The sequence below is a fragment of the Ovis canadensis genome, chromosome 23, assembly GCF_042477335.2.
Source record: "Ovis canadensis isolate MfBH-ARS-UI-01 breed Bighorn chromosome 23, ARS-UI_OviCan_v2, whole genome shotgun sequence".
Lineage (NCBI taxonomy): Eukaryota > Metazoa > Chordata > Mammalia > Artiodactyla > Bovidae > Ovis > Ovis canadensis.
In genome coordinates, this window is record NC_091267.1 from 34,975,533 (window position 1) to 34,993,026 (window position 17,494).

General features: G+C 40.9%; 1 protein-coding gene and 1 long non-coding RNA gene across 5 annotated transcripts in view; one reads left to right on the top strand and one right to left on the bottom strand.

The window, feature by feature from the left end:
* The window catches only part of LOC138428243 (uncharacterized), a 51,321-nt gene extending 36,462 nt beyond the window's left edge, over nucleotides 1-14,859 (top strand). Inside the window, exon 2 of the long non-coding RNA XR_011252358.1 lies at nucleotides 12,557-14,859. This is a non-coding gene — a long non-coding RNA (uncharacterized lncRNA). The remainder of the gene's footprint in view (nucleotides 1-12,556) is intronic.
* GALNT1 (polypeptide N-acetylgalactosaminyltransferase 1) overlaps nucleotides 7,830-17,494 on the bottom strand; it is a 120,644-nt gene continuing 110,979 nt past the window's right edge. For all 4 annotated transcript variants that reach the window (XM_069568708.1, XM_069568710.1, XM_069568709.1 and 1 more), the window contains 3 exons: nucleotides 16,736-16,834; nucleotides 16,122-16,256; nucleotides 7,830-10,051 (listed from right to left, as the gene is read on the bottom strand). In XM_069568708.1, coding sequence (XP_069424809.1) covers nucleotides 9,905-10,051; nucleotides 16,122-16,256; nucleotides 16,736-16,834 — 381 coding nt within the window. In that variant the 3' untranslated portion in view covers nucleotides 7,830-9,904. The remainder of the gene's footprint in view (nucleotides 10,052-16,121; nucleotides 16,257-16,735; nucleotides 16,835-17,494) is intronic.

A 17,494-nucleotide genomic window follows, 5' to 3' on the forward strand; every position in this document is an offset into this window, starting at 1 on the left:
TCTACTTCTGCTTTATTGACTATGCCAAAGCCTTTAACTGTGTGGATCACAACAAACTGTGGAAAATTCTTTAAGAGATGGGAATACCAGACCACCTGACCTGCCTCCTGAGAAATCTGCATGCAGGTCAAGAAGTGACAGTTAGAACTGGTCATAGAACAACAGATTGGTTCCAAATTGGAAAAAGAGTATGTCAAGGCCGTATATTGTCACCCTGCTTATTTAACTTAGATGCAGAGTACATAATGTGAAATGCTAGGCTGGATGAAGCACAAACTGGAATGAAGATTGCCAGGAGAAATATTAATAACCTCAGATATGCAGATGACACCACCCTTATGGCAGAAAGTAAAGAGGAACTAAAGAGCCTCTTGATGAAAGTGAAAGAGGAGAGTAAAAAAGTTGGCTTAAAACTCAACATTCAGAAAACTAAGATCATGGCATCTGGTCCCATCACTTCATGGCAAATAGATGGGAAAACAATGGAAACAGTGAGGGACTTTATATTTTTGGGTTCCAGAATCACTACAGATGGTAATTGCAACCATGAAATTAAAAGACACTTGCTCCTTGGAGGAAAAGCTATGACCAACCTAGACAGCATATTAAAAAGCAGAGACACACACACACACAAAAAAGCAGAGACATTACTTTGCCAACAAAGGTCGGTCTAGTCAAAGCTATGATTTTTCTAGTAGTCATGTATGGATGTGAGAGTTGGACTATAAAGAAAGCTGAGCACCAAAGAATTGATGCTTTTGAACTGTGTTGTTGGACAAGACTCTTGAGAGTCCCTTGGACTGCAAGGAGATCCAACCAGTCCATCCTAAAGGAAATCAGTCCTGAATATTTATTGGAAGGATTGATGCTGAAGCTGAGTTCCAATACTTTGGCCACCTGATGTGAAGAACTGACTCATTGGAAAAGACCCTGATGCTGGGAAAGATTGAAGGTGGGAGGAGAAGGGGATGACAGAGGATGAGATGGTTGATGGCATTACCGACTTGATGGACATGAGTGTGAGCAAATTCCGGGAGTTGGTGATGGACAGGGAAGCCTGGCGTGCTGCAGTCCATGGGATTGAAAAGAGTCAGACATGACTGAGCAACTGAACTGAACTGATACAGCTTATCATTTAGTGGTAAGATAGGGTAAATCCCCAGATAATTAAATGATCAAACATTTTGTTAAGAGCAACAAAGGAAAAGATTCTAAGTGAATTAAAAGGGTACCTATTTGGAATGGCATGGTCAGTTTCAGAAAGCTTGATAAGGAAGAGGCATTTATTTAAGATATGAATAATAAATGGAAAATAGCTGGCAGATGTAGGATATTTTAGGGTAATAAAGGCACAGCACAAGTAAAAGCCTTCATGGGAAAAAGAGCTTGGTTTGTTGGACAAATTGAAAGACCAGAGTGGTTGGATCATAGTAATCAAAAAGGAAAGCAGCTGAAAATGATGTTGAAGAGGGTGACAGGCTTTTCTGTAGATGATGCAGTTTATTATTAACACAATTGGAAGCCACTACTTTTTTTAAAAAGAATATTTTGTTATAAATTTTATAAAAATCTAGCTCTTCCTCAAGTTTTAAGATTTAGCTTATAATATTTTAATTTTTCTATTTATAAGTCCATCAAAAGTCTGTCAGCTCTGGGAGTTGGTGTTGGACAGGGAAGCCTGGCATGCTGCAGTCCGTGCGGTTGCAGAGTCGAACATAACTGAGGGACTGAACTGACTGATCAAACTTTAGCAATCTTTTTAAGGGGCTTTTGGATGATGAGTGTTCCATTTATAAACTTAAACATCTTCAAATATTTAAAATGTCCTTTGATACATTTAATATTTCATTTTAATGGAATTATGTAGTTGATTTTGCCATATTATTTTAGTTTTGGGTGTACAACATAGTAACCCAGAATTTTTATAGCTTTAATTTCATTTAAAGTTATTATGAATTTTTACTTATTCCCTGAGCTGTACAATATAGCTTATTCCTTTGTAGCTTATTCCTTTGATAAATAGTTCTTTGTACATCTTAATTCCCTATCCCTTTTGCCCTTACCTCCTTTTCTCTCCCCCAGTAACCACTAGTTTGTTCTCTGTCTCTGTGAGTCTGTTTTTATTACAGTCATTTGTTTTAGATGCCATTTATAAATATGTGCCTGCTTACTTGATTCAGTTGTGTCTGACTCTTTGCGACCCTAGGGACTGTAGCCCACCAGGCTCCTCTGTCCAGGGATACTCTAGGCAAGACTTCTGGAGTGGGTTGCCATGTTCTCCTCTAGGGGATCTTCCAACTCAGTGCACTGCAGGTGGATTCTTTACCCACTGAGCCACCTGGGAAGCCCATTTATAAGTGATAACATACAGTATTTGTCATTTTCTGTCTGACTTTTTCATTAAGCATAATGCCCTCCATGTCCATCCATGTTTTTGCAAATGGCAAAATTGTATTCCTTTTGTGGCTAAGTTGTATTCTGGGGGGTGTGTGTGTGTGTTCATGCACAGACACCACAGCTTCTTTATCCATTAATCTGTTGATGGATACTTAGATTGCTTCCTTAAATTGGCTATTATGAATAATGCTGCCATGAACACTGGGGTGCATGTGTCTTTTTGACACATGCCCCTGTATCATTATTTTAACTTTCCATGTCTCAATGAAATTAGGTGAAGCGGTTGCCTATCCTGGTCTTGAAGGTGTGTCCTTTCTAAAATGTGTGTGTGTGTGTGTGTGTGTGTGTGTGTGTGTATTTATTTGGCTGCACCAGCTCTTAGTTGTGGCACAAGGGTCTTCATTTTTTGTTGTGGCATGCAGGATTTTTGTTGTGGCAAAACAAAAATTGTTGTGGGATCTAGTTCCTTGACCGTGGATCAAACCTTGGCCCCCTGCATTGGGAGCACAGATCTTAGCCACCGGACCACCAGGGAAGTCCTCTGAAGATGTTTTTATATGGGAACATTGAAGGGTTAATAGGGTAGCAGAGATGTGCCTGCAAACGGGTCTCTCTGCTACCCTATTAACCCTTCAAACATCCTATGTAGTCTGCGTGTGCCCAGTAGCTTTGGGGGAGAGCTGGTTCTCAGTTGAGCCTGAGTTGCCTCTCTGCTCAGGGTGTGCTGGCAGCCACCCCTTTGGTGGGAGCTGAGACTGGATTTGGAAGGGCTAGAGCTAGAGCCAGGTGCCAGCTGGGGCTTCTCCGATGCTCAGTGGCCGTCACTGCCCTCCTGGGACCAGGGCTGGGGCCTCAGGGGATGGAGCTGGAGCCCCAGGGGAGATGGGTTTCTCCCAGGCATGATGGCAGTCTCCATCTCAGTTTAGGATGCGCCTGAGAACTTGAGGATACACTTCTGTAGTTGTTTCACTTCTCTCCTGGTGTGCATGCCTTGGTGAGAGGCTGGGCAGAGGAAGGAGGGGTTGACGCTGCACCACTAAGCTGGCTCAGCCCCCTCCCATGTGTGCCTGAAGACACGTGCTCCAGCAGTGCTTGTCTCTGTCCTGGAGCTAACTTCACTCTCTCCTGTGTGTGTGCGCCAAAGGCTCGCTGGCAATGGCTGTCTCCGGTCTGGTCAGAGGTAGGGCTGGGGTCTGAGGTGACCCCAGTTATCTCCAGATGTGCACACGCTCACTGCAAATGGCAGCTTCTGCCTTAGTGGGGAGCTGCCCCAGAGGAAGAGGGGCTGGAGCAAGAGCCCAGTGGGGGCTCGGCAGTGTGCTGGGATGGTCCCCACAGCTGGCCAGAACCCCAGAACTTCTCCACCTGCAGCCTTCACACTGTGATCAGGAGGAAGCAAGTCCATGTACACTCCTTCAAGAGTGGGAACCTCCCTTTCCTGTAGTCCTCAGGTAACTCCCACTGGTGTTCAGACCAACGCAAAGGGCTTATCTGCCTGGCTCCAGACTCGAGGGCTGGGATGCCTGTTTTGTGACCGGAACCCCTCACTCCCCAGGGAGGATCCCTGTGATCTCCCCTTCCTCTCCTGTGCCCCCCACTAGGGGTGCAGGTCTCCACCAGATTGCTTCTCTTCCCTTCTTACCAGGCTCTGTGGGGTCTCTCTTTACAGCCTTGGTTGTAGAGGAGCTGTTCTGTTAGTCCCCAGGTTGATTTCAATGGGAGTTACTCTATACGTGACGGGAGGTCCAGCAAAAAAAAAGGTTTAAGCATTCACATTGGGGGCTTATTTCCTCTTTTTATTAATGATTTCATTATTTGTGGGAGGGTAGGGGAGTGGATTTTTTTCAAAAAGACTTGCATCCTAATGATCCTAATGATTTCCAGCAAGTGCCATAAACTACTGATCTGTGTAAAAGCAGGCCTCCTTACTACAGACATGGCCTCGTCCTCTCACCATTTACACTTGAAGGAGGGACAGAATCAGTCAATTCCGCTTTCTTCACAAGGCAGCAGACTTCCTTACCCACCCTTTTGCTTGTAGATGTAACTCCTCTGACTGTCCCAGCTTTATGCAGATCTTTAATTCTCCAACTTTGTTAAGGCACAAGACCTAAGCTCCCTCTCCCCAAACTGTGGTAACTATTAGGTTAGTGCAAACAAAATTGCAGTTTTGGGTTGTAAATTTTGAATCATTGTAACTAGGCTCAGACACACCTTTATTAATCAAAATAGGAACCATTACAATCAATACATTTTTGCCAATGAGAAGTAAGTTTGTTCATTCTTGTAGCATGATTGATGGCATCACTGTGCTGTGCTTTGGTGCTTCAACAAACAAATCTGTGCTTCGGGATTCAACAAACTCTTGGAAAGCGTTTTCTGCATCCTTCTGGTTGTGGAAGTGGTTTCCCTGCAAAAAGTTGTTGAGATGCTTGAAGAAGTCGTAGTCGGTTGGCGAGAGGTCAGATGAATATGGCGGATGAGGCAAAACTTGGTAGCAGAATTCATTCAGCTTTTGAGGCCTTAGTTGTGTGACGTGTGGTCACCAACTCCTGGAGCTTACTCAAACTTATCTCCATCGAGTCAGTGATGCCATCCAGCCATCTCATCCTGTCATCCCCTTCTCCTCCTACCCCCAATCCCTCCCAGCATCAGGGTCTTTGCCAATGAGTCAACTCTCTGCATGAGGTGCCCAAAGTATTGGAGTTTTAGTATAACCACCACATTTATTTAAGAATGTATTCCGGTATTAAATGAAAAATTTCAACAATGCAAAAACTGCAATTACTTTTACACCAACCTAATATAGTTCATCCTTGGAGAGGAAAGGCCTTCATGTGCAGCAGTATATTTGTGGCTCAAGTTAATGTATCCTATTCCCCCCCGACTTTAGGGATTTTCCGTATTTCCTAATTTACATGTAATAAATGCATACATAGATATAGCTCAACAAATTTGGAATATTTATGCATATCACCATTATGTAAACCAATTTATAGAATACTTCCATCATTCCAGAAAGTTCTCTCATGCTCATTTCCACCCTATGCTCATCCAGAGGTTACCATTTTGCCTGTCCTTGAACTTGATATAATGTAATGTATCAAGCTTTCTTTGCTCAACATTTTTTAGGCTTATCCCTATTCTACCAGAAATTCACTTTTTAAAATTGCAGACTGATATCTCAGTGTATGTTAGTTGTTGTGTCCAACTCTGCAACCCCATGGACTGCAGCCCCCAGGCTCCTCTGTCCATGGAATTCTCCAGGCAAAAATATTGGCATGGGTTGCCATTTTCCTTTCCAGGGGATCTCTCCAACCCAGGAATCAAACCTGGGTCTCCTGCATTGCGGGCTGCTGCTTCTTTACTGTCTGAGCCGCCAGAGAAGCCCTTAAATATACCTTTATTTTGATTATTCACTAATCTGTGGATGGATATTTGGGTAGTTCCCAGTTTGGAACTATGAGAATATTCTTGCACAAATTGTACCGTGGGCACAAGCCTTTGTTTATTTTGGTTGTATCTGTGGAAGTGGAGTCAGTGAGTAAGCATAAATTTACCTTTATGAGGAGATGGCAAGCTGTATTCCAAGATGACAATATCAAGACGCCTGCACAGTTGCTCCACCTTCCCACTATTCAGCAGCTGTGCAGTGCTGTTTCCTTCTGGTTTCGTTTTGTTCTCTGACGTTGGGCTTCTTTTCCTGTGCTAATTGTACATCAGGACAGCCTCTGTGAAGCATGTATTCAAGTCACTAATTTTTATATTGTGTTGCTTTTGCAATGGCTTTTAAAAGTTGTTTTCCTGTGTACAAATCCTTTGTCATTTGTATGTATTACAAATATTTTCTCCTTGGCCATAGCTTGCCTTTTCACTTTAATAGCATCTTCTTGATGAGAAGGGCTTAATTTTGGTTAAGTTTATTTTTTTGGTCACACTGTGTGGCATGTAGGATCTTACTTCCCCAGTCAGGGATGACACCTATCAGTGGAAGCACAGCCTTAACCACTGGACCACCAGGGAAGTCCCATAATTTTGGTGAAATTTATCAGTTTTTATCTTTTATGGTTAACATCTCTTGTGTCCTGAGATATCTGCCTATTTTAAGAGTCATGGAGATATTCTGTTTTCTTCCAGGAGATTTGCTTTACCCTTCTCATTTATTTAGATCTGTGATCCACTCTGAGTAAGTATAGGTTGTGTGAAAGCATCAGTGTTTGGTGTTTTCTCATTATCTCATGGGTATCATTATTCCAGCTCCAAATGAAAACACTTCCCCCTTACTGAATTGTTTATTGAAAAGTCAGTAATGTTGTGTGCGGATCTATTTCTGGACTCTGTTCTATCCACTGATCTATTTGTCCTGACTTCAGTATCACACTCTCTTCATTTCTGTAGCTCTAAAGCAAGTCATACAATCAAGTAGTATAAAGTCTTCCAACATATTTTTCTTCCTTCTTCATGATTTTCTTGGCTCTTTTGGGTCTATTCCATTTCCATATATATATTTGCCAGTTTCTACAAGAAAGCCTCATATTTTAACTTCATTGATTCTATAGATCAATTTGTGGCCAACCGAGATCTTAACAGTGTGTAGTTATTCAGTCTGTGAACATATAGATTACAGTTTTCTGTAGAAACTATTCTAGTTTCTCTCAGAAGTGTGTTGTGGTTTTCTGGGTAGAAGGCTTGTACATCTGTTAATTGCTTTTAAGGTATTTGACTTCTTTGATGATAAACTGCATATTTAAAGTTTAATTCTCAGTTGTTTGTGGCTAGTGTATAGACAGTACAACTGAGTTGCCTCATGTCCTCCAAAACTGTTAGTTCTGGTAGGTTTATCAAACACACTTCAAGAAATCAGACAGTATGGGCAGTGTCATAAGACATCTGATTTTCCAGAGTAAAAAGGGATTTGCCTTTTGTATACCTTTCTTCACAGTTATCACCTCAGAAATATTACCTTCTTTCTGATTTCCTTCTCCTTTGAAGAACATATAATTCTGGAGTAAAATTTTTTCTTGGTATAGTTCTTGAAAAATGGAGACAGCACCAGATCTTTACAGAGGAACCTTTGTTTTTCAACTGAATGTACAACAGGGAAATGAGGACATGGCCTACATGCTGCCTCTTATTTGCAGAATGGTGAACAAAGTACTGTTTTTCAAGATCACAATTAGACCAGAAAGACATATTAAAATGGGTTGGGACTAGAGTAGGGTGAACAGATTTCTGAGATTTGAATCATCCTTAACTGTCACATTTATGAATTATTCACTGGTCGATAATCAAATCTTTTCATCGTCTTTTTCATTCATTCTTTCTTCCCAATTTAATTTACAACAGTGGGGACCACACTGCCTAATCTACAAATAGCTATAAACAGCAGGGATCCATTTTTAACTTCAAATAAAACCAATATAAGGCACAACTATTCAGGAATATTTTATATTTTCAAAGTATTTAGGAATTTTTTAATTAGAAAAATAAAGGCAATGGGATTATCTATCAGGTTCTAAAAGTACCCATGAATGAAATCACTCACATCCCCCTCTTAAAAAAAAAAAAAAAACACAACAAAACCTTAAATCACATTGTTGGTAAGTTTTCTTACAGTAAGAAATAAGACCAACCTACACTAGGTACAAAATCCTGAAATTCTGAGCATGAAAATAATTTACTGATTAGACATCCGATTTATTCAAGCATAAGGCCTACCAAAGAGAGAAACACAGCTCATGGAGTAGGGAAAAAACCCCCATCCAGCACTTGCTTTGTCTCAGAGTTCCTGGGGACAGAATTTATACATTCTGTACTACAGCTTCACTCTACAGCAGCCACATGTGCTTGGTATTAACTTGAATATGGTGTGAGTAACTTTCTGTACACTCAACTTGGCAAGTATCATTAGTGATGCAACTTTCAGAAACAGTCTTAGGCACAAGAAATAGCACTACCTGCAGTGAGAGTCTCTGATAAAGAAAAGAATATCATTAAATATAATCTTACAAATAGGAAAATACATGTAATTTTTGCCAATGGATTGCCTCACATATCAGGAAAAATGTTACAATTAGATTTTCTTTCCATGAGATTAAAACGCTAATTTAATTGATACTGAACTTTTAATTGATCCTCAGGTTATCTTGTATTTAAGATTGGAACAAGAAAACCGATGTACCCTAAGTGGAATTTAGGGAAGAAATGCAGGCCTAATAATATGGAATAATAGCTGCACTTCTTTGGTTAACGCATTAAAAAGTGCCAATTAAACATTTTCAGTCAGATTTTATTAAAAAAAAAAAAAAAGCAGCAGATCAACATTACAATTCAAGAACCTAATCTAAATATGCACTTGACAATGAAGCACATCCAAAAATGGAGTGAAAAAACTTTTCCAAAAACCATCAAACGTATCATCTCCAAATACCCAATTATAAATCACTTCTGCAGGCCTTTTGTTGAGTGGAATCATAAACAAAAACAGAAGATTTATTGCTGTGAAAACAAATCTGTAGTACAGTAGTATGAATCTTGGGTGTTAAGTAAGCATAATCAGTTGAATCAAGTTAGGAAGTTGAAACTCTAATAAGAAATTTGTGTGTGTGTGTGTGAGCAAAGTCTGTAAGCCAGTTGACCCAAGAACAACTGAGATATCTAACTTGTTCACTGAGACCAGACACCACTTTAAATCTCCATTTTTTGAAGGCAATTAAAAATTACAATTCCAACAGCCCACAAACCAAAAAAAAAAAAAAAAAAAAACTGTAGAAAGCAATTAAAACTACGTTCAAAGAGCCACTTTTTTCAGCTCAATTTCAGCACCCCAAGGAAAAAAAAACATCCATGACTATCACAGATGAAAACAGAATGTCATTGGAATCAGTTATTTTTCCCCACTGAGGTATAAAATCTATATAGAAATTTGATACTATACTATAACAAATTGTACTTTTCATAGTTCTGTTTTAATTTCCTTTAAACCCTGTTTAATATAGTTTTTTAAATTGTTGTAAAAATGTTTTCATGATTCTGAATCTGGTTCCAGTTCTTTTTCATTTATTTTTATATCAGTATTTAATATACTGGCTACCAGTTCTAATCAGAAAAAAAATCTTAGACATCTCTTCATTATGACAGCACATTCAGCGGAAGTCACTGATGTGCAAGCAAACCATAAAAGGTGCAGCTCTCTGGAAAGCGCAGTTCGTAGATTGTTTCAGTCTGAGTATTCTTTACGATGATTCTTGACGAGCGACTCTTTCAACCTTGTAAACATCAGTGTGCACAGTCTCGCTACTACGTAGTTGCACGTCCTGGGACAGGAAGGCTGGTTCACAGCTAGTGGAAGCGAGGGCAGTCTATAAAGTTTTAATGGCTGATAAACCTTACATCCTGCAGAAGGAAAGCACTTTTCCTTTTTTTGCTACTTAAGAATGTGGCAGAAATGTATGCTGAGGTAGCCCAGTCAGTCCTTACATTTTCCTTTTTTTGTGTAAATTTGGTCTCAGAATATTTCTGGAAGGGTGACGTTTCGAAGAAGCCACTGCTGGGATCGGCTTCCATTGCAGTCTCTGATGCTGGGCACCTGGCTGTCCTCGTCTGTGGCTTTATCCAGGCACTGGTTACTGTTCACATGCTGCAGGGTCAATTTCTGAAAGAGACAGGAAACAAGTCTTAATGTGAACGCGGAAAACAGAAACCAAAGCACCTCCACAGTCATATTTTTGTGATTATGAAGTTCCTCTGTAGAAAAGTATTTTGTTTTGCAATATAAAATACAGAGTATTTAAGACACTGGAGGAATGTATCTATGTAAAGACAGCAACGCTGGGGGGAGGCATGGGGACTACAGAGGATTATGCTAGAGCTGCGATCAGATGACCTTAATTCTAAGGCCCAATTCTGCCATAAGCTCTGCAATACTGTGGGAAAATCCCTTTTCGTGCTTTGATTTCCTAAAACAAAAAGAAAGATCTTATTAGTGATTCCCAATTTAGGATCCTCAGCCTATTTTCCAAAAGGTATTTCAAAACTGCTTCATTTTCCCACAACAAGGCCGTTCAAATTAACTCCAATTCCAAACTTTAAGTTCTTGGAAACTCAGGTCTTTCTGAAGACTAAACTCACAAGGTTTATAAAACAGTCCTTAGTAAGTGGCTGACAGATGTGGCCACGTGTCTTCCTCTCTACTTGTTTGCATTCCAGACCTGATGCTGTCATGTTGATTTTTAGGAAAACTAAAAAAAAATTAAAAAGGACAGATGGGCATTAAGAGACACATACTGACCATACTCATGAATATGATACCAAGCCCTGGTCAGGTGAAGAACTCCAAAGCAACTATGTAGGAAAGCTAATTACTTTACAATATTGTGGTGGTTTTTGCCATACATTGACATGAATCAGCCATGGTATACATGTGTCCCCCATCCCGAACCCCCCTCCCCGCACCAGCCCTGAGTGCCCTCCAGCTTTGAGTCCCCTCAGTTTCATGCATCGAACCTGGACTGGTCATCTATTTATTTCACATATGGTAACAGACATGTTTCAGCGCTATTCTCTCAAATCATCCCACCCTTGCCTTCTCCCACAGAGTCTAAAACTCTGTTCTATGTATCTGTCTCTCTTGCTGTCTTGCATATAGGCTGTCATCATTGCCATCTTTCTAAATTCCATATATTTGTGCGTTAATATACTGTATTGGTGATTTTCTTACAAGGCCTCTTTTGTACCTATTTGAACTTCAAACAAAGCAAAACCTGATGACTGTCTACAACACAGCTATCTTAGCTTTCAGTCGTTTCTTCTTCTGCGTTGTGACCCAAGCGGAAGTTGGCAAAGGGGAGTGCACATTCGCAGATGTCACAGTTTACTATCCACACCGACTCCAGGATTAGACACTTAATCCTTGTAAGTGCTTCAATAAGACGTGGAAGAGTCAGCATGGCTGTGGCTGGTTTTACTTTTATGCACATGCCGGGTAGTTTATGGGTTGAGGGGCTGGGCTCTGCAGTGAAGACGTTTCTGGAGTGAACTCCAGATTTGTCACATACCAACGACATGCCCTGAAGCAAAACCCTCTCTGAGCCCCAGGTTCCTTATCGATGAAGTGGGGAGAGATACTTCTCGAGGCGTGAGGAAACATTAAGACAGTGTGCAGAGAGCACGGCCAGCTCAGTCACTCGCTGTCGGAACGTTCCACAGCGTCCTGAGCAGCTGCGGACGGTCTGGCAGCCCCGAGAGCCGAAGGTCCCCACACATACCACTGCTGCCAAGGCCTTTGGTCATGTGTAGGACAAAAACAGAGCACTTTAAAAAGAACCCCTCGAACATTCCACAGGCCCTTCAAAGCTTCTCTGGGTGGCCACCTTCATCAGGCCCATTGTCAGTATTAAAGTAAAAAAACGCATTATTTCACTTATTTAGAATCATTAAAATAAGCTTGTTAACAAAGAGGTTATTGATCCATGCTGGATATTTACTCAAAATTAAGACAGAATCCCCCTAATTTCAGGGGGCTGCCACTCCCTTCAGGAGACCTGGCTGCTGGTAAGAAGCCCTGTTCAAGACACAGCTGTCTGGCTGCTGACCACAGGACAGAGTTCTGGGGCTCGTGACCGTGTGGGGACTGTGGCCACTGTACGCAGCAGAGGTTCTGCCAGCACTGACCACCATCTGCACAGAAAAGGGGTTATGAAGGCAGTGGACTGACTGTAACCTCTGAAAGGATAAAGCTATAGTTATCACTGCATAAAAAATTTGCTGCTCCCTGCCTTTCAATGTAACTGTGATAAAATCTACATTTTCATTCCAGAAAGGACAGGTACAAGCAGTCAAAGCAAAAGAGCCAAGTATCATAAACTCTGCAATATGTAATATAAACAAGACTTAAAAGATGTAAGAATATACACATTTAATAAAAGATAGTATGGTATCGTGCAAAGAATCCTTGTTCAAGAATCCCAGGTCTGTCTGAGATCTGGTAGCACTGTTTACCTGCTCGGTGACCCTGGGCAATTAATTTCTATTCTGGGCTTCAATATTTACATGTATTAAACAAGGTCCTGAATTTTATTTCTAGGATTCCTTTGAAATCTAAGATTTCACAACTTTAGGTTTAAATGATACACTACTGACGTAAATGTTATTTTTCCAGATTGCTATTTTCAGCTGGAGGCAGCAGAACTCTGACGGGCCGTCCAGAGCTCCCTGTGCAGTAAACCAAGCTGTGAGACCCCCGCTGCAGCCTAACTCCTCCTCTACCCAGTTCTGCCATCTCCCTTTCCACAGGTGTTGATCTAAAGGGTGCTCCCTAATAAACATCCTGAACGCTAAGCTTGACCTCAGAGTGGAGCCTGCCTCCCGAGAAAACCCAGCCTGCTTGCAAAATGCTCCAGGGCTTTTAAAACTTTACACTCGTAACTGGTTCTTTCAAAGTACTGTAAATCATCTCAAGTGCCTTAATTTCTAATCAAACATTTGCTTTTTGAAAAACTGTTGTGGTAGACTGTATAGGTTATACACAGTCTGCCAAAAGCCATTCCCACCCTCTGCCTCCCAGCTACATCATATCATAAAGACTGGAAAAGCAAATGCCTGCTTTCCCAGCCTCCCGCACAGCTGGTGGATCACTCTGAGAAGAAGTTCTGGCCCATGAGACCTAGCAGAGACTGCTGTGGAGGATCCAGGAAAAGCTTTGGCTTTCCTGATAAAGAGGAATTCAAGGAGCAGCGTACCCGTCGTCTTTTCTTCTTGCCTTGAGTTGGGAGTGACACCTTCTAGTGGCCACAAGAAAACGGCCGAGAATATTGCTGCAATGTTACCCCTGACAGCACTGTGTCACTGAATCCACACCAGAAGCCACTTACCTCCAGACTTAAGGGGAAAAACCCACTATTTGTTCATGCTACTATAAATAGGTTTCTGTTACCTATTTAAATATACTGTCATTTTTCAATAAATATATACAATTGGGAGGCTTTTAAAAATATTTTGGTTTCATAATGACTGTGGGGTGCCACTGATATTCACTGTCTGGTGTCAGAGATGCCATATATCCTTTAGTACCTGGGGCAGTTACACCCAACGGGCAGCAGCATGCACCATGGAAAACTCCAGAACAGAATATTCAGTCCATTTCCAACAGTCATACTAACTGAGCTAATGCACGCATACGTACATATACGTGTGTGTGTGTGTGTATATATGTATGTGTATATATATATATACACATAAACTGTAGTTAGATACTGTGAAGGGAGACCCAGGAATTATAAAACATGGTCTCTATCCTCTAGGCTCCAACTAACAGAGAAAAAGACTGGTAGACAAATATTAAGGTTGGTGCAAAAGTAACTGCAGTTGCATTCTTGAACTCTATTTGTTATTAGAATACAATCTTTTTAAAGCGCATTTCTTGTTCTGTTTGCTAATGACTTATTACTTGCTGTGTATTTTATATTATTCTAGAATAGGGTGATGATATTAGACAAAAAACAGATTCAGGGGATTTTCTTAATCAAGTTCAAAATGGATTGTAAAATAGCACAGACAACTTGCAACATCAACAAGGCATTTGGCCCAGTAACTGCTAATGAATATACAGTGTAGTGATGGTTCAAGAAGTTTTGCAAAGCAGACAACAGCCCTGAAGATGAGTGCAGTGGCTGGCCATCAGAAGTTGATGATGCCAATTGAGAGGATCATCGAAGCTGATCCTCTTAACAACTACATGAGAAGTTGCTTCATTTGGCATTTGAAGCAAAGTGGCAAAGTGAAAAAGCTCAATAAGGGGTGCCTTCATGAGCTGACCGCAAATCAAAAAAAGTTATTTTGAAGTGTCTTTTTCTCTCATTCTATGCAACAACGAAAAATCATTTTTCGATCAGATTGGGAAGTGCATTGAAAAGTGTATGTTATATAACAACAGGAGATGACCAGCTCAGTGGCTGCATCGAGCAAAAACTCCAAAGCACTCCCCAAAGCCAAACCTGCACCAAAAAAAGGTTATGGTCACTGATTGGTGGTCTGCTGCTGGTCTGATCCACTACAGCTTTCTGAACCCTGGCAAAACCATTACATCTGGGAAGTATGCTCAGCCCCTGATGAGATGCACTGAAAACTGCAACAGCTGCAGCCAGTATTGGTCAACAGAAAGCGCCCAATTCTCCATGACAATGCTCGACCACACGTTACATAGCTAAGGCCTCAAAAGCTGAATGAATTCATCCGCCAATTTATCTGACCTCTCGCCAACCGACTACCACTTCTTCAAGCATGTCGACAACTTTTTGCAGGGAAAACACTTCCATAACCAGTAGGAGGCAGAAAATGCTTTCCAAGAGTTTGTTGAATCCTGAAGCATGGCTTTTTATGCTACAATAAACTTATTTCTCATTGGCAAAAATGTGTTGATTGTAATGGTTTCTGTTTTGATTAATAAAGATGTGTTTGAACCAAGTTGTAATGATTTAAAATTCGTGGTCTGAAACCGCAATTAATTTTTCACCAACCTAATAACTATAGAGAAGCACAAAATCACAGGGGTCAGAAACAATTATACTTAAGACAAAGAGAGCTAATTTCTGGCTGAGGGTGATGTCAGCTCTGGGCCCTCAAGAACAGGCGGGATCTGTCAGGCACAGGGAATAGTATGACCTTAAATATAAAGTAGGAAAGAACTGGATATGGTCGGGGAATAGCTGGTCGAAGATGAAAGTAGACCAGGATTTGTATGTGACACAGTGTAAGCAGGAAAGAGAGCCAAAGTCAAAACCTGGTTTGGATCTCATTTTAGGGGTAGGGTGAAGCAGTAGAGTGAAGCAAGCCGAAGAGAGAAAGCTGTCTGAAGAAACTGAACAGGAGTGCATCTATAGGCAACAGGAAGAGGATTTTGAAAACGTATCTGCTTAGCAGTCGTAAATGCTATAGAGAAGTTAAGCACAAGAGATGTGAGAGCTCTGGCTTTGTATCCAGGAGCTGTTTCTGCAGTGTCAGGCCGAGGCAGGAGCCAGGGTTGAAGAACCAGAGGCCTGAGTGTCAGCCACTCAGTCGCCGTCATACAACACAAGAGAAGAGTAGGATGGTATGCAGAAAATGAGGTAGCAACAAAAGTGTGTCCCAACATGGAGAGAAGAAAGCCAGTGCTGGACGCAGAGAAAAGCAACCCGAGAAACCCATCCTGAAGATGCCAGTGCCGGCTCCAGAACGGGAGAGCACAAGCATCAGCTGGGAGGTTAGTCAGGTACGAGGAGAGGAAGGGAGGTTTGCTGGAGAGGCTCTGCGTCCTCTCTGTGAGCACCACACCCAGGCGGTGGGGAGGGGGCGCAGCTCCAGAGGAGAGCAAAGATAAAGTCACTGACAAACAGGAGGAGCCAGAGAATTTCATTAATGAAACCTACATGTTTAATTCAGTAATTTTAAAAGCCTCCTTACTGTTCCACTTTCACCACACTGGACGGCAGAGCTTGAGGACACACAGAGGGGAGAGTGTGTAGTAACCCAAGAACCCAGGACTGGAGTCAACACTCATTACTGGACAGATTGCAACATGTGTGTTTTAAGTTATATTGCGTTTCCTGTCAATTTTGGGAGTATAAGAACAATTTGATTTATAGTATGCAGGCTCTATAAGAATTCATTCTTCTAGGTGTAAAGTAGTTTATATAGTATACCCTATGACACACACTTTTATTCCTATTTTCAACTGGAATATAACTTACCACCGGGTCATACTCCCAAAGCTGGTTGCCTTTTAGGTGGTGGCATTTGAGCATTGTGACTGGGCCATTAAGTTTGGAGACATCCAAGCAAAGGTCATCTGTTCTAATTTCTTTGTTGGCAGTGTAAGAGAAAACCTGATAAACAAAAACGCACATATAAGTTTTAACAGCAAAGTAAGTTAGTGTTTTATGTACCCAAGGATCTGGCAGGGAAAAAAACAAGTATTGAAAATAAATGCTTTCTGAACTTTTATTAGTATAATAGAGAACAAATGACTCAGAAAAGCCATCACTATTTTTGCAGAGGAGAAGAAAAAATGACCTTAAGTTCTCTGTATACACTGAGTTTATTGTCAAGGGTTGTCATCTATTTGACTAAAAAGGGCAAAATAAATCTCATGTACAATAATGTAAATATAGTTCTCACAAAGGGCCGTTTACAAATGTTTCATTTTAAAAACAGTCATTAGATTGAAGGCTCCATTCTTCTAAAGGTCTTTATTATTTGCTCTTTAGAAGTAGGAAAATGTTTCCTGAATGATATCATGAGACAAAAAGGGAAGATTAAAACAAAGCCAAAAAGTATCCCTTTAAAGCTTTACTAAAATACTCACCTGATTACCTCCCATACCGTGACAGTTAAAAATTCCAACTTTTTCATTCTCTTTTCTAGCCATGTTATCTAGACACTGATTTGTTTCCACATTTCGTATCTAGGGGAAAATGAATAATGAAAACACCACGAGTTAGAGAGGTTCACTAGACAGACACATGCAGATCTACACACACACTGAAACTGATTCAAACTTCCCACTAAATCCTTAATTTCTGAGGCAAGGTCTATGAGTTGGGAGCGGGGGGAACATCATGGCCTAGGATTCTGTGGTCTAAAAAGCTCTTAACTATTTATATGATAATTTTTGTGTTTCAAGGAGAAATCCTTTAAGTTTTTAATTTCTTTCTTTTATCCCAAGCTGTTCTTCTGGAATTTGTATTTAACTCAGTAAGCTCCACCTTGCCTAATAATTTTAAAGCAACTGAACAACTCCCTGTGGACACTGTTTGCCACCATGATAAGGGGGCAGTACTTTTGTTAACTACTTTGATGACTTCTTAGGAGATTTAAGGTGGGTATTTTCTAAGCAAAGAACCAAGAACTTGGCTTGACTGGGAAGCCTACGCACTCTTCTGTTAGATATTTGTCTATTACTGTAAAAAGCTGAATCAGTCATCAGAATTAGGAAGAATAGTTTAAGCACTGTTCCTTGATATTCGTTTCTCTCTGAACCACTGTAGTTTAAAAGCATATGGCAAATTAACAGACATTTGTAAAGTCCCAAACCTGTTCTCAGCGTTAGCAGGTAAGCCAGAAG